The sequence below is a fragment of the Fusarium graminearum genome, chromosome 3 (genome assembly GCF_000240135.3).
Source record: "Fusarium graminearum PH-1 chromosome 3, whole genome shotgun sequence".
In the NCBI taxonomy this organism is placed as follows: domain Eukaryota; kingdom Fungi; phylum Ascomycota; class Sordariomycetes; order Hypocreales; family Nectriaceae; genus Fusarium; species Fusarium graminearum.
The window spans coordinates 370,128-392,416 of record NC_026476.1 but is presented as its reverse complement, the minus strand read 5'-3'; the positions used below and the strand labels follow the sequence as shown (position 1 = coordinate 392,416).

The following is a 22,289-nucleotide window of genomic DNA, read 5'->3' as shown; positions in this document are numbered from 1 at the left end:
AAAATCACTCTATCATCCGAAGTTCCGCTCCCCGAGATCCGCATAGTGGACGTCATTTAGTCCATTTTCGACATGGTGACGTTTAGCGATTGGTCACATGCCTGTCATCGGATGCGGAAGATATGACACTGTTTCATTCCGTATCGTGATATGCTTCGGAGGTGAGGATATTCGGAGGATTAAAAATGCACGGAAGACGGATAGAAGGGAGGAAGAGATGTATCTTGGCGTTTTAGGGGGGAGTTATTTTAATCAAGACTTTTCTAGAAAGTGTCATCTCTTTCATCTACAATACCCATCAGCCAGTCATTGTTATTGTTTGATCTACATCAATTAAGTTAAGCCAGTTTAATTGTTTATTCTTTGATCTACACAATGTCGCCACACGCCGTTACACACCAATTGCCCCGTATCAAACTCACGGCCGAGCTAAAGCAGTTTGCCGTGACGAGCAATGCTTTTCTCCCGGAGCACAGCCCTTTGAAACAATTCCCCGATCCTTACTATCAACCATGGGAACTTGTTATTCAACATGTTGCTCCTTTGATTCAGTATAATGATATCAGACGCGCTGTTGATACAATGCCTGTGTTGGGGACGGATAGACTAAAGTCTGAGCCTGAGTGGAGGAGGGCTTATAGTGTTCTTGCGTTCTTGACGCATGCTTATGTCTGGGGTGGTGAGAAGCCAGCCGAGGTGAGTTCATTCGTTCATTCTCTTGTATTATTTGTACTAATATTTTACAGATTCTGCCTCCTCAGATCACAATCCCCTTCCTCGCCGTGTCAAAACGTCTCGAACTTCCTCCCGTTTTGTCCTATGCCGCAGCCAACCTCTGGAACTTTTCCTGCGCCGGACCCGACTTTTCTAACCTCGATGATCTTTCTACTCTTCACACCTTTACAGGCACAGAGTCAGAGTCATGGTTTCTCCTCATCAGCGTCGCCATGGAAGCACGCGCCGGAAAGATCATTCCCCGCATGATGGAAGCCCTCGAGGCCGTCAAGACACGCGACTACAACACCATCATCTCCGCCCTGCAAGATCTAAAAACATGCATCGAGGGTGTCGGTGCACTATTAGAAAGAATGTATGAAAAGTGTGATCCTATGACTTTTTACTACAAGATACGTCCCTTTTTGGCGGGTAGTAAAAATATGGAAGCAGCTGGTTTGCCTAATGGCGTTTTCTACGACGAGGGTAACGGAAAAGGAGAATGGCGCCATTTACGCGGTGGAAGCAATGGTCAAAGCTCTCTTATCCAATTCTTCGATATTGTGCTAGGTGTAGAACACATCACTAGCGGCAACAACACAGAACGCAAGGGAGAAAGAAGTTATCACGACATCGTGAAAGATTACATGCCGGGTCCACACCGTCGTTTCTTGACGCATATTGCTCGCATGGGCAGCATTCGCGAACTCGCGATGCAGACACCACATACAGTTGAGCAGGAGCGGTTACAAGGAGCTTTTAGCGCTGCGACGGAGGCGTTGACTGTGTTTAGGAATAAGCATATTCAGATTGTGACGCGGTATATTATTTTGCCGTCGAGGCAGGGGGCTGTAACCAAAGGACCGCAGAATTTGGCGAGTTCGTCGTTGAAGAAGGGTAGAGAAGAAGAGTTGACGGGGACGGGGGGGACGACGCTTGTGCCGTTTTTGAAGCAGAGTAGAGATGAGACGAGTGTTGCTGGGCGGTTGGAGAGGTGATGGGGTAGAGATGGGTTTTTGTATTAGCGTGTTTTGAGTAGATCTCTGATGATAAAATAATTACGAGTTGGATATTGTTGAACATTACATGGTTCATGCTGAGTTTGGTGGTGTCTAGAGATGAGATGGTGTCTGTTAGTTGTGATAAATCAGTTGCCAACAACCAGATCACTCAATGGCTACTACCTACTATTTAGATAGAGATAGAGAATTCAAGATTATATTCTGTAACCATTGAATGTGGATCATCTCGTTATTGTTGTCTCGGCCAACCATCTCTAACCATCTCCAACCTCCACCACCAACATCCACCAACATCTCAACTTCTAGGAACCTCTGATCACCACAACATCAGAACTTGTTCATCCAATATTCGTTACCCATTCCATGGCACTGGATTTACTCTTACCCTTGACCATCCCCTTCTCCATCCCAGGCCACCCCAGCATTGACCTTTGTTGACCGACAATTCCCGAGGACCGGTCGACACTCACCCTCGCCATTAGCTAACCTCCTCCACTATAGACCATCGCTAAACCCAAAATCCCCCAGTCTACCAGCACGAACCTGTCTCCAATTCTTTTTTTTCCCCAACTTAATCTCCACTATAACTTTGTATTTCCCCACGGGCATTGAAAAGACGGGCAACCAATTTTAATTCTGCTGCCTACTCACAAGTTGTACTCTGTAACTGGGGAAGACATGGTTTCGGCTCAATGTGGTAACTCCGTTTTGTATTCGGGCCTTTTTATCGCTGTAGGGGTTGGAATGGGTGAATGGGCAGATTCCCCTCACTTTTTTATCTTTGCGGAGACTCCGCATTCTCTCCAACGTTGCACACTTGGAGGTTAATGAGGAGAATTGGTTCGGCATTAAACGGCATTGTTTATTCTTATTTTTTTATCGATCTACCGGTGATTAGATGGATTTATTGATAGTAAAAATACTGGTTGCTCTGTTCTTGTTTGCGCTCACTTGACGAGATGCCCTGTATTCAACCCCGACAAGGACAAGATCTACACCCACCACCTCCACACATCATTCAATTGGTCCTCGCCTTAAAAGTGTGACACTCAGATTTTGCATCTTCTTTCGAGGGTGACAGTCAACCAACTCTGGGGGAACCCGGGGACATCAACTTGCCCTCATCCGGTTAAGCACAGCGGATAAACCCCCTTCCCCAGTTCATCGTTCCCCCATGTTTTTATTTTTTTCTCTTCCTCCTCTGCACGCTACACCAAACAAGGCGACGCGATGATGTAACATGGCATTCTGTCTGTTCATAAATGCGACGATGCCCCGACCAAATTGAACATCCCATCTCTCTTGCTCTGCCTCCAGCCCAACCTATACCATGGCAGACCAAAAGCCAGACGACCACATGGCCACGGCCAAAACAAGCGTCGAGTCGCAATCCCGCGGCCCGACAGCTATTGCCCTCGCAATGGACCCCCAGCATCGCGCCGCCGTCGAAAAGAGCATGAAGCGCAAGCTCGACACCCGCTGCGCCCTCTTCGTCCTCATCTACATCATGAACTACCTCGACCGCAATAACATGGCCGCCGCCCGTCTCAAGGGCCTGCAAGAAGACCTCAACCTGAGCTACAACCAGTACGCCACCTGCTTGAGTATTCTGTACGTCGGGTACATCCTCATGCAGGTGCCCTCCAACATGTTCATCAACCGCATCCAGCGTCCTTCGCTGTACATTTCTGCGGCTATGTTGCTCTGGGGTCTTATTTCCACTCTTAGTGGAAGCGTGCACAATTTCGCAGGCATGGTCTCCATTCGATTCTTCCTTGGTTTCGTCGAGGCGGCTTTCCTGCCTGGTGCGCTGCTGATTCTGTCCAAATGGTACACGCGCAGCGAACTCACCAAGCGCAATGCCATTCTCTTCTGCGGTAACCTCATCTCCAACGCCTTTTCCGCTCTTGTCGGCGCGGGTGTCTTGTCCAACATGCAGGGCGTGCTGGGCCATGCTGCGTGGCGATGGCTGTTCTGGATCGAGGGCGCCATCACCATGGGCGTTGCCGTCTCTGCTGCTTTTATTCTTCCTGATTTGCCTCACAACTCGCGTGGTTTCACCGAGGAGGAGAGACAGGTTGCGCAATTGCGCATGGTGGAGGATGTTGGTGAGGCCGATGAGGATTCTCGTGAGGAGAGTGCTTTCTACGGTCTCAAGCTTGCGGTCAAGGATGTCAAGATTTACATCATGATGCTTACCTTTACCGCGTACGTCGTTGGACTCTCGTTCAATGCCTTTTTTGTAAGTCAATTGCGTTTCATTAAATGCGCGACGTTGCTAACAAGTCAACAGCCCAGTTTGACCCAGACACTTGGCTTCGGCTACGTTCCCACTCTTCTCATGAGTGCGCCCCCATGGGTTTTCTCTTGTATTGTCTCGGTCATCAACGCTTGGCACTCTGACAAGACACAAGAAAAGGTTAGTTTCAATTGCTTCGCGTCAATTGGGGATGTATACTAACAATTAAATAGTTCTGGCATATTGTCGGTCCAATTTGTGTCGGAACAATCGGCTTCATCATCAGCATGGCCACCGAGGCTGTCGCAGCGCGATACCTCGCCCTCTTCCTTCAAGCATCGTCCTACGCCGGTTTCATCGTGTTTTACTCGTGGATCTCGTCGTCATTCCCCCGACCACCTGCCAAGCGCGCCGTCGCGATTGCCATGATCAACGCGTTCAGTCAATTGGGCAACGTGGCGGGTTCATACGTGTGGGATCTCAAGGAGAACGGATACCGCAAGAGCTACGGCATTGTGCTGTCCATGTTTGGTGTTACTGTGCTGGGATGCTACATTTTCAGGCTGGTGCTGATTGACCTCAACAAGAAGCTTGAGAGGGGAGAGGCGACTGCTTGGGAGACAAGACAGGATGTGGCTGCGCACACGGCTGCGGTTGAGGTGATGGATAGCCCTGATGAGGCTTTGAGGATGAAGCGGGATTTCCGATACCTTATTTAGTTTAAAGCGGCGAGAGATTGCAGGGTTTTGGGTAATAAATTGTTACTGATGCATCTCAACATGTGCAATGTGTGGCTTGTGAGACATGACCCCTCCTTTGGTGATGTGTTTATATGCTGGTGTTTGGGTTGGGTGATGTATTACAAAATGCAGAGTGATAACTTTTAATTACTCAACATAAGATGAGCATTATTACTCAGGTATACCAAGAGTCAGTAAGCATTGGTGATGTATTAACTCATCATTTGTCGTGTCTTGTCATGCCTTGTCAGGTCCAGGGTAACTTTAGCGTCTGTAGCACTGTAGCAACTGCTGTCGGACCGGGATTGCAGCCCCCACCAGCAGCTCTCAAACACCAACCAGTGCAGTCAGTTATTTATCGACTGATGCGCTTCCAAGTCGAACGCGCCTGCGGACCTAATGCAACGAGAGACACAAAACTAAACCCAAAAGAGAGCGGTCAAGCCCGGCCGTTCTGCGGGGTTTGGCAAGTCTAAGCAAGGAAGAGAGACGGGAGAATGACGCTCGAGGATATCCACCCGCGGGGGAGGTCTCGGTGGTATTTTGTTAGAGAGTCTGTGTTGCTGTAAGTAATTGGTTATGGGTTGGTAGTAATGATGAAATGGTCCATACAAGTAAACAAAACACCATATCTCCTCGATCGCATCGAAGACGCATGCGCAATAAACACCACAGAGTGATGGTGAAGCATTACCTGGTCAATTACCCCGCCACGCTCAGCTCAGAGGTGGTGTTTTTGCATGCACGCGTCTCACCACTGATAAAAGTATATTAGACAGCAACCAATTGATGGACAGTACATAAACTAAAAAAACGTTGGATCTTGTAGACATGGTCTCATTCGTCCCACCAGTAACTACCAAGGTGACTGAATGTGACTGTGACTGACCCAACAACAAATTACCCCTCGACGCGTCAACGTCAAATGGAGGGGCATTCTCCTCCGTCTTGTTCCTAGAATGTTCGAGCAGCGATAATACAAACAATTGCATAAGTGACTGGATGAGTTCTCCATCAATTTATCAAGGACTAGATCAATTCTCCATCAATTGTTGTGGATCTCTCTTGTTTAATCGCCGATGTCTTTTGTCTAAGAGCTGTTTTTTTGTTCTTGACTCCATGACATCACTGGACCCATCCATCCCACCCACCACAGCTTGGGATGCATCCCATCCATGCAGATACAATGCTGCTTTTAGTTTTCTGTAGCAAAACAAAACACCTCACGCCATGACTTGACCAACTCCCGATTTGTACAAATAGTCTAACCTCCCTCCTCTTTTGTCCCTCACTTTCTCTATCCATCACTACTCATCACTCACCCATCTTTACCACATCTACTTCCACTACCGCAACCATGGTTCAACAAATCCCCAAGGCCAACCACATCCTCGACCTCCTCAGCCTCAAGGGCAAGGTCGTCGTCGTCACCGGCGCTTCCGGCCCCCGAGGCATGGGTATCGAGGCCGCCCGCGGTGCCGCTGAGATGGGCGCCGACGTCGCCATCACCTACGCTTCCCGCAAGGAGGGCGCCGACAAGAACGTCGAGGAGCTCGTCAAGGAGTACGGCGTCAAGGCCAAGGCTTACAAGCTCAACGCTGCCGACTACAACGATGTTGAGCGATTTGTTGGCGAGGTTGTCAAGGACTTTGGCAAGATTGACGGATTTGTCGCCAAGTAAGTACCCTCAATCTGTTCAATTGATGTTATACTAACAATGTCAGCGCCGGTGCTACTGCCAACGCTGGTGTCATTGACGGCTCCGCTGCCGACTGGGACCACGTTATCCAGATCGACCTCAACGGCACCGCCTACTGCGCCAAGGCCGTCGGCGCTCTCTTCCGCAAGCAAGGCCACGGCTCCTTCGTTATTACCTCCTCCATGTCCGGCCACATCGCCAACTACCCTCAAGAGCAGACCTCTTACAACGTCGCCAAGGCGGGCTGCATCCACATGGCACGCTCTCTCGCCAACGAGTGGCGCGACTTTGCCCGCGTCAACTCCATCTCTCCCGGCTACATCGACACCGGCCTGTCTGACTTTATCGACGCCGAGACCCAGGAGCTGTGGAGGAGCATGATCCCCATGGGCCGAAACGGAGATGCCAAGGAGCTCAAGGCTGCTTATGTTTACTTCTTGTCTGATGCTAGTACTTATACTACTGGTAGCGATCTCGTCATTGATGGTGGATACACTTGCCGATAGATGGGGGATGGTTTTAATGACCTTGATGATACCAAAATTAAATAAATAAATAAATAATATATAGTAATGACAATTACATGATCCAACTCAAGCTTCTGATCTCTTGTCGATGTGATTGTCGCTAAATATCCACTGTGGGACCTGTTCCTGGTGTGTGCTTGCAGTAGCTTCAGCACCTAAACTCAGGCGGTTTTAGTGGATGTTTATCAGATGGAGCTAAATTCCGACAATCATGAATGAGTCCATTCCACAGATGCAGATCATGTTTGTCGCAGCATCCTGTCTTTGCGTATCGATGATTGCGATTTGTTTAACAAATGACGGCTAATGTTCTTTACATAAAGTATATAAAAATCGCTTGGGTATCTTGGTATCTAAACTTGTGTATCTGCATCGCTCGCATAACCACTCGACCTCCCATTTATACTCTCCATCTTTCCGGTCCCTATCGTCGTAGAGACAGTTGTTATAACATCTGTATTTGTAGTAGTAGTAGTAGTCGTCGTCGTTGTTCTCGTCGCAGCACTATTCTTCAACAAACCCCCTTCGTCAAACAACGCTGGTTCCGACGTCGCATCACCTACTGATATCGGTACAAGTGATCGTTGAATAAATACCGCTTCGTTGCTCGGTTCCTTTTCCTTTCCTCTCTTTTCGCGTATTCGTGATTTTATGTGTCGGACTAAATTGCGGATGTGTGGCATGCATGATACCATGATGCCTACTGATATCTCGATGCAGGACCAGATCATGGCTTTTTGTGCGTTGATAACTGGTTTGTTAGTTGGGTCATCTTTGGATGTACTTGGTGGTCGTACCTGTCAAGTCTTGTGATCTTGCAAAGAGGATTAATTGATCTACTCGAATCACAGCAACAATCGTAAGGCTGGGCATGGTCAGTAAATAGGCAGGCTGGTCAGCAAGAGAGTCTGTGTAACTCACAAGATACCAAAACTAAACATGGCCATAACGCCAATCTTCTTCCTCAACTTCAGTCCCAACTCCCAAAGCTGGGTAATTGGCAAGATAAGCACCCATATATCCAGCGCAAGAACAAGGGCGGCGTGTGGTAGCGTCAGCCGTATAATTCCCAGCATGACTTTTTCAGCGTCCTTGGTCTGCCATCCGATCCAGAAGAGACCAATCGGTGTCGTTTGGAAGAAGACAAGGATAAAGAATGTAACACCGATAAGAACGTTGAACGCTAGTGTGACTTTAACGATGAGGCGGAATCTGGGGTTGCTGAAGATGCGTAGGAAGAAGCATAGAATCGTAGATTTGACGAGGACGCGGGCGGTTAGGTAGAACATTTCGAGAAAGAAGAAGAGCTAGAGAGAAGTCAGCTGGCTGTGTATACAAGAAAGGTGATGGGCTTACTCTGAATCCTTCTGTGATTTGATGGTCTGAGAGATACCACAGGTCAACACCAAGACCGTTTTGCATCACTGTTGAACTGTCAGTTAGCCACCTGGCCTTGGATCCACGCAAGACGACATACTAAATTGCATAATGACAACAACCGGTATCAGCAAGATCTGTTAAGCATGAGTATCATCCTCCATCCCAGCAGTCGAAAGACTTACAGCCGAGGCGACAGCCATTGTATCGTCCATCGCCCATGTAAGACGTAATCTGACTGTGGCTATTATCCGTAAGGCGAAGAAAAGCAATGCAAGACCAGCCATGATGAGTGTCGTTAAGCGATATAGGAGGACATTGTTGGTCGGTTTAATTCCGCATACGGCCGATGACATTTTGATAAAATCTGCTCCCAAATCAGTGCTCATTCTTTCGTCTCAATCCATCATTCATACCCAAAGTCTGTCGTACCGTGCATTTCGCCGTCAGACAATTCCCAATCTCATCAGCGAACTGTTGATCTTGGCAAATCGCGCTTTGATTCTTCCCCGCAAACGGTTCCTCACTAAACAACGTAACCAGACAATCGGCCTATCACCCATCAGCATATTCGTTTCGTTTTCGATAGGATGTCGTAAACTAACAGCACATTGTGGTGCTTCTGTAAGCACGGAAGCAAAGCTCTGCGCGGCGACACCATTGCAGAACAGCGCCGCCAGAAAGACGAGACGCTTGAACAGCCCCATGGCGAAAAGAGTGTAATCTCCATTAACATGGAAGAAATTTGGAGAAGAGAAAAAAAGAGAGAGAAAAAGGTAAAAAGGAAGAATTGGGGGCGTGGAATGGCATGTGTCTTATTAGAAAGCGCTATGGTATTGTGTGTGAGACATGTTGGTGCTTACTTCGGCAGTGGCTGCATATTTCACGGACTTGAGGATCCATCTTGATCGATCACACAGGGATTCAAGCACACATCCCAAGGAGTTGTATTCCGAAAAGAAGATAGCGTTGGATATGTTTTTAATGGTTTTCTCAGCTGAACGTGGATTGACTTGGAATGGTACTGCATTCCTGGACGCCACACCGTGATCAGGGGGGCGACGCGAGATTAATTCAAGACATGGGGATTGTGAGATCAAACACAGATTCGATTTGTTTTTATATAATGTGTCTTGAATTTGTTTTTGTTGATATTAATAGGGTTATGCATCGTAGATCATCGTATAACGTTATGTCTTGATAGACTCTCTGCACGACAGCTTTGACCACCTAGACTCCCGTCCGACCGTACCCAACGCCACGGGTGATTGAAGATCATCCCAGCAAGCTAATTGGTCGCATGGACTGTCGATGGAATGAAAGGTGTTGCTACGAACCTAGTCTGGCCCATGGATCTCCGTGTTTCCGGATTGCTATTACCATAGTTCAGCCTCACGCTGCAACAGGGGTGTCCAAACTCAGCCCTGTTTTGATCCGGTCGCCGCCTATTGTAGTGTAGAGCTTGAGATTTCTATTGGACTGGGTGTTGTCGATCTGGACATGGTAGTGACGATCGACACTATAACACGGCTCAGAACCGTTGGGCGGCCGCTCTGGGTTGTTGCCGCTTTAGGTAGATTTTTGAGAGACTGGATTGATGTTGTTTGGTGGATTGTAATTGGGAAGCTATCATCAAAAGTAGAACAACAGCCCTCGACAACTGTGTACCTACAAAGTCCGAAATATTCTCAATATATTGCCGTGACATTACAGACTCGAGATTCAGGTACATTTATCAATCTGCCCATGACCGAACAACTGCATCATAGTTCCATATCCACGAACGCCTGTAGTCGAGGCACGCAAATCGACCCATGTGGCGTAGACACACACGCCATGAACGTACAAGGCTAGACTTGATATCCGAAACTCGTTGTTTATCTCTGTTTGAGCGATATTCTGGAAAATCCATGTTGGTGGCAGTGCTCTAGTGGCAAACAGTGAAGCTGCATGGGAATCTAGATTGACTCGCATGGAATGGGCTGAGTGTTTGAGTGTCTGGGTAGCCTTGGTTAGACACCATGTTGGGTGTTTGAGTGGTCTTGGTTGGTGGCTGCATACAGAAGTGGTGTCCCACGTGGGTGACACGCATTTGGATAGAGTTGGTCAATTTAGCTGGCTGTTTAGCTGGGTTTTACATCTTTCTGGGAGTCTGATAGCTCCGGATACCAACATCCAGCGGCAACTAATGAGTCTTCAGGCCAGCACAGTTGATACTATATCCGAATAGCTTTATTGCCAGGTCAAGCTATTTACACAATGGGAATTGGAGAATACAGCGGCACCTTGAATTTGCGTGTCTTGCCAACGGAATGATTCCATCTCCTGCTCTAGGGTAGTGACACGCCGTGACAATTACTATCTTTTGATCGTTCGGTTTTGGCTATAAACTCAAAGACAGAAACGGTGAAACTAAAACACTGTTTAAGAGCGGTCGCCCAAGATGTACGTCTTTCTTAAAGCCCTGTGGCTTGATCGACTTCGCTAATGTTATCTCCATAGGGTTAAACTTCTGTGGTCTCCCGGGGTAGGTTCATGTCTCTTTTCATATGGACTGTGAGAAGCCCCGGAACTTTATCTTTTTGGAAAATTGGATTGTCCAGAGTTATTTATAGCACCAATCCAGTGACGGAACGTTGCGCGCATGAGCAGATTTCAGTTGCTGATAGTCATAGAAGTATACAAGCTTAATATATTTTGTTGTATTCCAGCTCACATCTCTCTTGACTTAACCACTGTCATCTCTGTCTTCCATTGCACTTGCACTTGCACTTCTAGAGCATTTTTTGTTTAAGTTTTATCTCTTTTCAGATCGCTAGTGATTCGCCACAAGAGTACATGTCATTCAGAAATTCACTTGCTGGTTTGACGACAGCGAGATAGGAAGGCGTCTAGGGTAGCTATGGCAGCACTTGGTGACTTACCTCTACTTAGAAGATGAAATGCATGAGATCATTTCTGTTAGAGATAAAGGTGTGGTTTTTGTCAGTGAAGTATTTGGGTATGTTTTTGTATCAGATTTCGATGAGTTCCTTATTTCTCACATCAGTCTCATCCTTCGTAAGAGAGTAAGATCAAGTCGTAGAATCAATACATAATCTGTATGTGAGGCACTGACTTCAATCAACTACTAAGATGGATGTACTCAGACCGAGATACGAAATCAGTCTGCTTGGAGATATGAGTACATGCACGTATAGTGAGACGCATAGTCGCAGAATGAGACGCCTGCGATAAAGTATTTTACACTTGATTCTCAAATGCAGTGGACTAAATAATCTATTTATTTAATTGAGGTCATGTCAAGACTTCATCTCTTATATCTTGGCAAATTTCATATAATGAAGCATTTTGCCCATCACAATCTCACTCAAGCGCCATAGCGAATGAGTCTCAGTCAAGACTGAATGTCATTTCAACTCACAATCAAGTAAGATTGTACGTAAGCACACGGTTCGGCCGAGTTGACAAATTTAGCCTCGGCTCATGAGATTCCGCGTTAATCTGAATCCGATCTAGTCCAGATGAAAAAATACGAGGCCTAGTCTCTTTTCGTTTCTTCGCGGATCTCCGAGTCTAGAGCCATCCACATGAAACTCGCCCCTGTCGATCGTCGTTCTCTTGCCTATCTAGAAGGAAAAAAGAAAAGGGGATTTGTTGATTGATGTGAGATGGGGGAGATTCTACAATGGGTCCGTAGTGGGTGGTGGCGAGTGAGAAAGGGGAGGCTTGGCAGAGAAGGGAACGTAGCATTGACTTTGACAGCGCACGAGACTCTTTCGGAAAATACAACAGCATGGGTAAATTACAAAATGATGGGAATACGATTCGATACAACCATTCCCGGGTCTTTGGTCAGATTTCGCCTGGTTTAATGCTGATATAAATAGCTTCCGTACTAACGAGAGCCTCACGGCGGCCTGAGCTTTTGTTTTGACAGCTAGACAGCCTTACTTGGGCGCAAAAGCCACACGGCAGAGACAGTAGATGACGGTTACAATGTGCCGAATTTACTTGCTGCTATACGGATTGAAATCTAGGAACAGGTTGAACCGTATCTTGACTCTAAGCTCAAAGTTAGACTCTAAAGTTCGTATTCTGGCCGACTCATGTTGGTTGCGTACTAACTACTGTGACTTGACGTCAACGACACGACTTGGACTTGGAGGAAAAAGCCTCAACTCTACGACTGCACGAACGATGATCTTGGCTTGATGGTTTAGTAATGGGAATGAATCGACAACCGTTTGGCACAGTACTAGACGGTAGACAGGTCCATAATTTATCCTTGGTTTTGTGATCGATTCCCGTCATGATGTGGTGATTAACTGATCCCTCCACTATAACAGAGGCCAAGCTTTTGGAACTCGGCTTCGGCAACAATGGCCGGCCGTGGCAGGCATTGAAATGATTTGACTCGTGTTGGTTAATCATGGTGTGATGATATGATTACATGTTACCCTAGAGCTTGTCGCTGATTTTCATTTCAATCTTGTTATTATCTTGCCTTGTAGGGATGTCGAATCTGCAGAGTGGTTGCATTGTAATCTGCTCTATCCACTTATGAAGCCACTGAAGGTTTCCAGCGCCAACAGAGAGTGATAATGAGTGCATGCATGCATTTCTAGAGAAACATTTGTGGATGTTTAGTCAATGAACTGGCAGCTCACTCTACAGTAGAGACATGGATACCCATGCAGGAACAAAAGATTAAGCCTTTTGCATTGATTAGGTTTTGTAGCATCAACTTAAAAATTGCAGAATTAAATATAAACCGAATCCACCGAGAAATGCCGATATTCTGTGCCAGACTGTTGAGTAAAGAGAGTAAACATTTCTGGTTGAGTCAGCGTCGTATAGCGAGTGTGTTAAGCGGGGACTGATTCGAAGCAAGGATCACATCGCGGAAGTAACATCACATACCCTGATCACCAACAACAGGGTTGATTACGACTGAGTGATAGAACTGTTCTGTACTCTGTGAAAATAAAAAAAAATGTTACTATTCGCCATTGCTTTTTCTAATGCTCAACGGCTTCTGATACTTGACTCAACTCCACCGCCAAGTCGCTATCAAGAACTAAAGAGGAGAAAGTTGCTAGACGGACAACACGCGAGATTTTGGTAAATAAAGTGGAGCGACAAAGCAACGATGACTTTTACAGGGGAGTTTTCTCGTGTATGTAGCCAAGTGGCAGGCCAAGGACGACCAATTCATACGAGGTCAAGATGTGATTTGCCAGCATCATCCTGGTCACCCAAGGCAGAGCCCCACGAATGGAATCATGGAGATGTATCTTTTTTGCTGTAGTCACAACAACTGTGCTCTCTGTGTGCACACTACTGACAGGGGCTTTTTGGTGCGTGCAGATCGCAAAAAGTTCCTTTCCATTAGTCGGCCGCGTCAGATCATACACTAGACCAACAGTCTAAGGCAGGGGGTTAGTTACTTACTACTGTACAAGTTTACCCCGCGGGATAAACTCTGAGTAAGAGTGTTACTACGGGTATACGGTTCCTGGGACCTGAGAGGTTGCAACTGCCAGTGGCGCTCTAATTAAGTCTATCCCAAAAAAGAAGCCGTTTTACGATGCATTGACCAATCACACAACCCACAAGTCACCGTTTGAACCGTTCGTCAAAAACATAAATTAATATCCATGGTAGACGAACACGATGCACGGGGACCAGGATCCCGTCACATCCGAAATGTTATGTTGCAACATCGTGATTCCCGCCATGGTTATTACGGAACCCCCTTTCGTCCTGAACGGTGAACCCTGTACTGCCATGCTGTCGCCTGGTTGAAGCTTCTGGCTGGTAGCTCCACCAGAACTTGCAGGGCCAACCTCTTCATCCTCATCCACATGTTCAACCACTTGGACAAGGATGACATCACGTTTACCGGGATACCTATGGAGAACGCCCGTATTTACTTGAGCGGAGTTGGGCCGACATACGAAATAAGGAGATGATAAGATCTGTAGACACAACCTGGGGGGGCAACCCATCTGCATGTATAAGAATACTTTCCCATCCATCTCAGTTTCCGATTTTCTCTTCACCCTCCTCACCTCACTTTCGTTTAACACAAACAGCTTTCACTCGTTTTATAAAGCACTCGTTAAACTTCGATCTCTCTAATTCAATATGCGTGGTCTTGTCATCTTCAGCGCGGCCGTCGCCGTCGCCAACGCTGCTGCCGTCGAGAAGAGGCACTACCCCGTTCCCGGATCCGAGGAGCCCGTTCCTTCTGTTCCTGACAACGAGTACACTCCTCCCAGCAACGAGTATACTCCTCCCGACAACACCTATCCTCCTCCTGGAAACGAGTACCCTCCTCCCGGTAACGAGTACCCTCCTCCTGGACAGTCCACTGAGGTTCCTCCTCCTCCTCAGCACACCGAGCCTACTGCTGTCTACCCTCCTCCTGGACAGAGCACTGAGGTTCCCCCTCCTCAGCAGACTGAGCCTACCGGCGTCTACCCTCCTCCCGGACAGAGCACTGAGGTTCCTCCTCCCGGACAGAGCACCGAGGTCCCTCCTCCTAAGGGAGAGTCTACCACTGATGTCTACCCTCCCCCAGGACAGAGCACTGAGGTTCCTCCTCCTAACGAGTCCACCACCGAGGTTCCTCCTCCTCCCGGACAGAGCACTGAGGTCCCTCCTCCTAAGGGAGAGTCTACCACTGATGTCTACCCTCCTCCTGGACAGAGCACCGAGGTCCCTCCTCCTCATGGCACCACCACTGAGGTTACTCCCCCCGAGGAGACTACCAGCAGCTTTGTCCCTCCTGTAGAGTCTACCACTGAGGTCCCTCCTCCCGTTGAGTCTACCACTGGAGTCTACCCTCCTCCTGGCGAGTCTACTGGTGTCTACCCTCCCCCTGGAGAGTCCACCACCGGTGTCTACCCTCCTCCTGAGGAGACAACCAGCGACTCAACTCCTCCCGTCGAGTCTACCTCCAGCGAGTACCCTCCCCCTGAGGAGACCACCACTGGTGGCCACGAGGCTCCTTACCCTCCTCCTTCTCACACCAAGCCTTCTTACACGAAGCCTTCTCACACCAAGCCAATCTACACCAAGCCTTCGTACACTAAGCCTGGCTACCCCGGCACCACTGAGATGACCACCTCAACCCTCTACACCACCACTGCCTACACTGTCACCCAGTGCCCTCCTGAGGTTACCAACTGCCCTGTGCGACCTCACGTCACCACTGAGACCATCGTCATTGGCACCACTGTCTGCCCCGTCACTGAGGAGCACCCCAAGCCCACCAAGCCTGTCGAGACTGCGCCTGAGCACCAGACTACCGCTGAGATGACCACCTCAACCCTCTACACCACCAAGGTCACCACTGTCACCATGTGCCCTCCTGAGGTTACCGATTGCCCTGAGCGACCTCACACCCGCACTGAGACCGTCGCAATTGGCACCACTGTCTGCCCCGTCACTGAGGAGCACCCCAAGCCCACCAAGCCTGTCGAGACTGCTCCCGTCGAGCACCAGACTACCACTCACCTGACCACCTCTACCATCTACAGCACCAAGGTCACCACTGTCACCATGTGCCCTCCTGATGTTGTCGACTGCCCTGAGCGTCCTCACACTCGCACTGAGACCGTCGTTGTCGGTACCACTCTCTGCCCTGTGACTGAGACCCACGTCGTCCCTGTCCCTCCCAAGCAGACTCACCCTGTTGTCCAGCCCCCCAAGGAGACTCACCCCGTCGTTCAGCCTCCCCACCCTGGCAACGGCACCTACAACCCTCCCAAGCCTCAGCCTCCCAAGGAGACATACCCTGTCCCCGTTCCTGTCCCCAGCAAGCCTGTTGAGCCTGAGCACCCCGAGCAGCCCCAGCAGCCCGAGAAGCCTCAGCACCCTCAAGAGCCTGAGAAGCCCCAGCAGCCTACTCCTCCCAAGGAGACCAAGCCTGTTGTCCAGCCTCCTGTTGAGTCTCACCCTACCTACCCCGTTCCTCCTCAGCCTGAGCACCCCCAGGAGCCCGAGAAGCCTGAGCAGCCCCAGCCTCCCAAGGAGACCAAGCCCGTTGTTCAGCCTCCTACTCCCAGCAAGCCCGTCGAGAGTGCTCCTCCCGCTGTTACCAAGCCTGTCGAGACCTACCCCGCTCCTCCTGTTTCCACTCCCACTGAGCCCGCTCAGGTTGTCAACGCCGGTGGACGTGTCGCTGGTAGCATCCAGGCTACTCTCTTCGCTGCTGGTATCGTCGCTTTCTTCCTGTAAAGAAACAACTATTTTTTAATTTCACTTCTAATGCTCATGAAGGAGCTATGAGTATATGACGGATTGGAGATTTTTATATATACGATGTATAGTTAGTTACTATGCACCTATCACCTGCACACTATTACCCTTCCAGATAAATAATTTCTTAGAATAATATACTAAAGCTAAAATCAAGTGTGACATTGCTTATTCTTGTGTTTGATGACTAGTGAAAGGTCTAGTCCCCGCCCTTACTGTCAGTTCCCCACCGGTTAACCATCGCAATATGCTTGTATCACTGTAGTAAATAAAATCATCCCATTCCGTATCGGCTACTTCGTTCAGATCTCTCAGGGTTGGAAACCTCAGTGCCATCATATCGGCGCAAGTCTTGCCCTCTGAGGCCAGGCGAGATATGTAGGGCTTACTACTTCTTAAGATGTCGAATAGCGCCCTTTCCATTCCGGTCATTAGGTACATTGTGAATATATCAACAGATGAGAACTGTATTCGCCTCAGAAACGGGAATTTGGAACGCTCGAATATTGTGGACAATCGGCGGAGACGGCTCAAATCTGATGCAGGTGTAGCAGCTAGGTAAGCGAATCGACAGGCGACATCGTGGCAGTTCCAGAATATAGGTTGATAAATCGGCCGAATGTGCATAAATCCGTGTACGCTGACTAGCTGCTGTACTTGATTTTGTTTATCAGACATTAGATTTACTGAGACGAGGGCGAAGAAAAGGGGATATGTAGAGAGGGAAAGGAAGTTGTTAACGTACATAGAGCATCAAGCTCCTCACCATTCATGCTTGAATAAGACACAAACTCTAATGCTGTGATGGTCCTAAGAAAGTTTGAGTCTACCCGTCTTCCGATTGCGTCTATGGATTGCTCTAGGCCGAGACCAGGGTGTTCGTATATCTTTCCAGTAGCAAGCTTGTCTCTGAAAGAAATTGTGTTATCTACAAAAACTTCATCTCGGATAGCAACTATCCCAAGATGGCACGCAAAGTTGAACCTCTCCGAAGGAATGCCAGGAAAAGAAGTTATGTCATTCAAGTTAGAAGGATCATCCCGCAAGATTGCTGGGACAAAATTCGGACCAGGCGCAGATGAGCCAGATTGGCCATAATTCAGAGAAGAGAGCGGGTTTTGGAAAAGAAACATTCGAAGACGACCTGTGATGTTTAGCTTCAGTATTCTATAGTAGATCAAGTCCAAATACCTTGTGTTTCAGTCGAGGATGCTGATTCGGTCGAGGGTGCTGAATTACCAGTGTTGCGCCGTCGAAGCCCGAAGTGTGGTGAGTTTCGACACTGTCGGGCGATGATTTGCAGCTGCTGCAGGATTGAATCTTGTCTACCCTGTTCGAACCACCGGTTTATATCGGGCTTCTCAGTGCCATCCCCATATACTTCCGCGTACTTAAGTACAGAGGCTCCACCATCTATGAATTCTCTCAGAGTGTCCAGCCTCTGCTCGAAACGATGTTCCAGCTGTTCAAGAGACATGCCGGAATCCCAGCGGCTAGCAATGATAGTCGTAAAAGGGAAGAGTGGCGTTTCAAAGCAGTATTTGATCAATCCAACTGCTGACGTATCCAATGATGTATGGTATCTCGTAGTGTCGACGATATACCACAGCCCTATCAGTACGGCGTGGCCATGGATCGTATCGAGAAGGGTAGTAATCCGCCTAAAAGCTATGGCGGCAGACACGTCGCAGTCAAAACCGGGGGTATCAATAAAGAAGTACTGGCTGTCGTCGACAGTCGTTCGTAGAACCTCGCAATCGTTCGTTGCTAGATGTTCTGGGTCAGTGACGTAACAAATAACAGTTCTTTAAACATACACAAAGTCTTGGTATCATTACAATAGCCGACTGTCTTTGTAGCGTGTTCTGTAATTGAGGACTTTCCTGCGCCAGAACGACCAACAAGGAGAATGACTCTTGCTGGACTCTCCTTTGGACTGCGAGTATGCTGTAAGACCGTTGTGAAGCAATATTCGATAGAGGGATGATGCACATACCATCTCAGTATTTGCTCCAAATTGATTCGTGTTGCATCCTTGATTCGGAGTGTTGGCAGATTAATCTGAGGTTCTGCAGCCATTGTAAAGTGCCCAACTGCTTTTTGTAGGCATGCGGAGAGAAAAGCCCAAGCAACACTTCGAGATGGGGTAAGGATTTCAAGGCTGTAGCTCCCCCTCTTGAACCTGATCTGATCATCACGTGCTCTGATAAGAAACATTTCAAATCAGGTGTGACAAGTCAGCAGAAAGCTGCATGATCTGGTGCATTGCATAAGGGCCGGCACTGATTTAGTAATCGATGGGATATTAGATCAGACTAGGTGACTAGACAGCTTAATAACACAAGAATATTTTTATTTGATTTGTTTCAAGTGTCTAGTTCTTCTTGAACTGCGATTGTACTGTGACAGGTAGCTAATGGGATCTCGCTGAAGACCTAGTTGTAATACCTTGATTCTTGGAGGTTTTAGCTTGTAAGACTGTTTACGCCCTGCCACATGTACTTATACTATGGAGTATCTACCATTACATTTGAGACCCTTTGCCGTTTAAAAGATCTTTCTTCCAACTCGTTGACTAAGAAACCCTCCTGTTCTCCTTCCATTGACAGTCTTACGCAGTCCGTAATATTTGCAGCTGTGTGACCAAGTAGTAACTTGGCGTAAGCAGCCGCCGTCGCAGCTGCGTAATGTTGCCACCGTTTATTCTTGTGAGAGTCAGCATAGTCGCAGATACCCCTGATAACAAGACATGGGAACGTATTCATAACTCCAGCCGCCTCCATTTCGAAACACAAGATACCGTAGTCCCTGGCCCAGCGATCCCTCACACATGCGTCTTTTAGTACCCTGTTTCCTGACGCGATAAGACCATAGTGGATCTCTGGATGGTTGGTTGGCCTGGGTGTTCTTTTATGCACATGTGCTTCTCTGTTGGAACATGCACCTTGTGTTTGACAAGAAGTACATGTAGTTTTCAAAAGGCAATCTCGATCTTGTCCGGGATGTGTATAACGTGCTTTCCAAGACTCTGGAACACGTCTTGTGACTTCTTCAAGGGATGACTGAAGAGCGTTGGAGGGAAGATCAGGATTGGATCGCAGAGAGCTGACAGCCGTCATTAGACAGCGGGGAGGACGGTGAAGACTCCCTGTAAGTTCAAAAGTGCTACCTTCAATCTCTTTACCGAGGTCATATTGAATCACGCCAGGGTATTTAGTCGTGGGCAGACTCACAACCACGTCACCCAGCCTTATATCATTATCCTGAGTTGGAGCACCTCCCCCAATACCAACGAGAAGACAGAATTCAATGTTGGGATATGTTCTTTTCATGTTGGACGCTGAGTCTGCAGCTGCATTCGTCCCGTACTCGCCAGCTGGGAGACAAGCTGCCACTACCATATGATTGCTCAATGTACCCAGTGCGTATGTGTTGCTGTCTCCACGTATGTATCTAGGACTGTCGTGCTTGGCGTCGAATAGCGCCCTCACCGCAAGAAGTTCGAGTGGGAGGGCGCAGAGGATACCGACGGTGTAAGATGAGCGGGAGTAAGATGGTACGTCTGGTAGGGATGATAGTTCGGACAAGACACCATTGGATTCCACGCCACTGGGGGAGCGACTGCATCTTCTCTTGTTCGATGGGGGATCCATCAGCGCTCTGCTGTCGCGACTGTTTTCATCCGTGTGTTGATGTCGTAATGGTAGCACGTCTGAACATTGACGAGGACAGTCTGCGGATACAGAAACACGACCATTCGCATTTGAAGTACTGCTCTGTTGATCCCGTGTTTTCAGCGGTTGACCCCAACACCCAAAGTCAATATCTTGTGCAATACGGTCTAGATCCTCAATCCGAACATCGCCATAAGCCTGACTCAGCTCCGTCTCGAGCGGTAGAACGACACTCTTGTAGATCTTGGCTCTCAATGTAGGCTCATCGAGCTTCCTCCCTTCTTCATCCTGCCAGACCTTTGGATCCAAGCAGTTCTCAACGGCCAAGTAGAACTGCGAGTTATTGGGAATTTCCTTTTGGCAAGCTTTGAAGACATAGTTGACATCCATATATCTTGTAAAGGCTGTGGTCTGCGAATCTGGTTCGAGATTGATGTTGAATCTTTGGGCCAAGATGTCAAAAGGGGCCACAAAGTACAACTCTAATAGCATAATCGCTAGAATGACGAGTGTGGGGCAATCATGGCTTAAGATGTCGTCTGGATCAATATCATCTGGATCGATGTCGTCTGAGTCCAGGGCTGTTCCATCATTTGAAATCGGTTCTTCGGTTTGATGAAGACTTGAAAGTGGTCTATGAATGAATGGTCTGAGTGGTATTGCTGATGATGGTGTTCGAAAGAATAAGATGTCGGATGAGCTCCAGGTAGATTGTAACCATGGAGTATTGTGAAGATGGAAAACAGCGGAAGCAAGGATCACCGCCAAGATACGCTTTGTCTTTTCCGTCAAAGATCCAGATCTGTTTCTCAAGAACTCATCGAGCGACACGGCGCTTTGTGAGTTATCAATCGGCTTGCCACTTCTTTCCGACTGCAGCTTAAATAGTTGGTTTTGGGTGACCTTGAAGACAAGACGATATGAAGCTTTGGAGTTAATCTTGGCGATCGGTTCACATAAGCTTTTGACTTTCATAGTCCTAATGCACTCCTTCTTTGGTCGCTGACCGTGCGGTTCGTCGATAACTATCTGAACCTTTTTCTCTTTAGTTGTGTGAACGATCGCTTCTTGCCAGTTCTGCTGGGATGATAGAAACATGTTGAAGTCAACTTGGTCTATCTTATCGTTAGACTGAATCTCGGGCTTTCGATAAGTTCCCATGAAGAGACGAGCGCTAAGGTCATGTGCTGGTGTGCAAGGACAATCCATGCATGACACCATGGCTTTAAATATCGATTGGGCTGCGTTCCAGACGGCGTAGGTAGGCTCGCTGATACTCAACTGGGGAGCCAGATCTTCAAAAGCCCAGTGGGATAAGTCTTCTGGGTATCTGACCCTGAGCTCATTTTCACAAAAGTCCAGGGATTTCGCAATCTCATCGTGAACGTCAGATGTTGATCCAATTTCCAAGTAGATTCCAAGGATTTCGATTTTGGCGGCGTTATTTTTGATACTTCTGATTCTTCCGTGAAGCTTGGCTAATTCCAGTGGCCAGGAACTAACCAAGAGACGACGAAAGGTATCGGTGAATATTCGTTCCAAAGGGGTTGACAATAAATTGACAAGGCTGCTAGGTGAAAAATCGGTTTCGCGAAAAGAGATTAGCCGGCTCTCTATTATAGTGCAGTAGACGATAAGTTTGGAATAGAATGCTTTGAGGTCCTCGTCTTGTTCGTCGAGCCGTAGAGTGGTGGTGATTTGCTGAATCGCCTTGTAGGTAAGTTGCATCAATGATATTTTGTTGCAACCAGTAGACGTAGCGATTCCCCAGTTCATCTTGACAGTGCCGTCACTGTCGGAAGCGAGGCGAGTTGATGAGATGGATTCGGTGAGTCTTTTTAGTTGTTGCTGACATGCTGGGGTATGTCCAAACGAGGCTGAGGATTATCAGATTAGAGACAATTTTAATAGTCATACAGGGGTTGTCTCATCTTTACCCCTCTTTTTCTTGGCAGTTGCCTCACTATTTAGGCTTTTATGCATATCAACTATCTTGACATTTTGGTTTATGTGAGGCTCTTGATTCCTC

General features: G+C 47.9%; 7 protein-coding genes across 7 annotated transcripts; 4 read left to right on the top strand and 3 right to left on the bottom strand.

Moving 5' to 3' along the window:
* Positions 1-375: 375 nt before the first annotated feature.
* Positions 376-1,712, top strand: FGSG_04828 (uncharacterized protein; the record flags this gene model as incomplete). Its single annotated transcript, XM_011324977.1, has 2 exons — positions 376-696; positions 747-1,712. The coding sequence occupies 2 exons, from the start codon at positions 376-378 to the stop codon at positions 1,710-1,712; spliced, it is 1,287 nt and encodes a 428-aa protein (XP_011323279.1).
* A 1,236-nt stretch (positions 1,713-2,948) lies between these two features.
* Positions 2,949-4,730, top strand: FGSG_04827 (uncharacterized protein). The gene is made up of 3 exons (XM_011324976.1): positions 2,949-3,978; positions 4,030-4,155; positions 4,209-4,730. The coding sequence occupies exons 1-3, from the start codon at positions 3,067-3,069 to the stop codon at positions 4,692-4,694; spliced, it is 1,524 nt and encodes a 507-aa protein (XP_011323278.1). The 5' UTR covers positions 2,949-3,066; the 3' UTR covers positions 4,695-4,730.
* Positions 4,731-5,987: 1,257 nt separating this feature from the next.
* Positions 5,988-7,007, top strand: FGSG_04826 (L-xylulose reductase). The gene is made up of 2 exons (XM_011324975.1): positions 5,988-6,392; positions 6,440-7,007. Exons 1-2 carry the CDS (start codon positions 6,073-6,075, stop codon positions 6,918-6,920), a joined length of 801 nt encoding a protein of 266 aa, XP_011323277.1. The 5' UTR covers positions 5,988-6,072; the 3' UTR covers positions 6,921-7,007.
* Positions 7,008-7,294: 287 nt separating this feature from the next.
* On the bottom strand, positions 7,295-8,521 carry FGSG_04825 (uncharacterized protein; the record flags this gene model as incomplete). The annotated part of the gene is made up of 6 exons (XM_011324974.1): positions 7,295-7,692; positions 7,739-7,806; positions 7,863-8,248; positions 8,298-8,365; positions 8,419-8,455; positions 8,504-8,521. The coding sequence occupies 6 exons, from the start codon at positions 8,519-8,521 to the stop codon at positions 7,295-7,297; spliced, it is 975 nt and encodes a 324-aa protein (XP_011323276.1).
* A 5,947-nt stretch (positions 8,522-14,468) lies between these two features.
* On the top strand, positions 14,469-16,707 carry FGSG_04824 (uncharacterized protein; the record flags this gene model as incomplete). Its single annotated transcript, XM_011324973.1, has 1 exon — positions 14,469-16,707. The coding sequence occupies one exon, from the start codon at positions 14,469-14,471 to the stop codon at positions 16,563-16,565; it is 2,097 nt and encodes a 698-aa protein (XP_011323275.1). The 3' UTR covers positions 16,566-16,707.
* Positions 16,708-16,726: 19 nt separating this feature from the next.
* Positions 16,727-18,585, bottom strand: FGSG_04823 (uncharacterized protein; the record flags this gene model as incomplete). Its single annotated transcript, XM_011324972.1, has 6 exons — positions 16,727-16,732; positions 16,803-17,242; positions 17,332-17,730; positions 17,778-18,353; positions 18,404-18,533; positions 18,583-18,585. The coding sequence occupies 6 exons, from the start codon at positions 18,583-18,585 to the stop codon at positions 16,727-16,729; spliced, it is 1,554 nt and encodes a 517-aa protein (XP_011323274.1).
* Positions 18,586-19,425: 840 nt separating this feature from the next.
* Positions 19,426-22,036, bottom strand: FGSG_04822 (uncharacterized protein; the record flags this gene model as incomplete). The annotated part of the gene is made up of 2 exons (XM_011324971.1): positions 19,426-19,530; positions 19,820-22,036. The coding sequence occupies 2 exons, from the start codon at positions 22,034-22,036 to the stop codon at positions 19,426-19,428; spliced, it is 2,322 nt and encodes a 773-aa protein (XP_011323273.1).
* Between the last annotated feature and the right edge of the window lie 253 nt (positions 22,037-22,289).

What these genes read in the sequence shown, in the direction of transcription:
- FGSG_04827 (XM_011324976.1), top strand. Translation starts at nt 3,067, where the DNA reads ATGGCAGACCAAAAGCCAGACGACCACATGGCCACGGCCAAAACAAGC. An exon ending in TCTCGTTCAATGCCTTTTTT is followed by an intron (nt 3,979 to 4,029) that starts GTAAGTCAATTG and finishes ACAAGTCAACAG; the next exon opens with CCCAGTTTGACCCAGACACT. An exon ending in CTGACAAGACACAAGAAAAG is followed by an intron (nt 4,156 to 4,208) that starts GTTAGTTTCAAT and finishes ACAATTAAATAG; the next exon opens with TTCTGGCATATTGTCGGTCC.
- FGSG_04826 (XM_011324975.1), top strand. Translation starts at nt 6,073, where the DNA reads ATGGTTCAACAAATCCCCAAGGCCAACCACATCCTCGACCTCCTCAGC. An exon ending in ATTGACGGATTTGTCGCCAA is followed by an intron (nt 6,393 to 6,439) that starts GTAAGTACCCTC and finishes TAACAATGTCAG; the next exon opens with CGCCGGTGCTACTGCCAACG.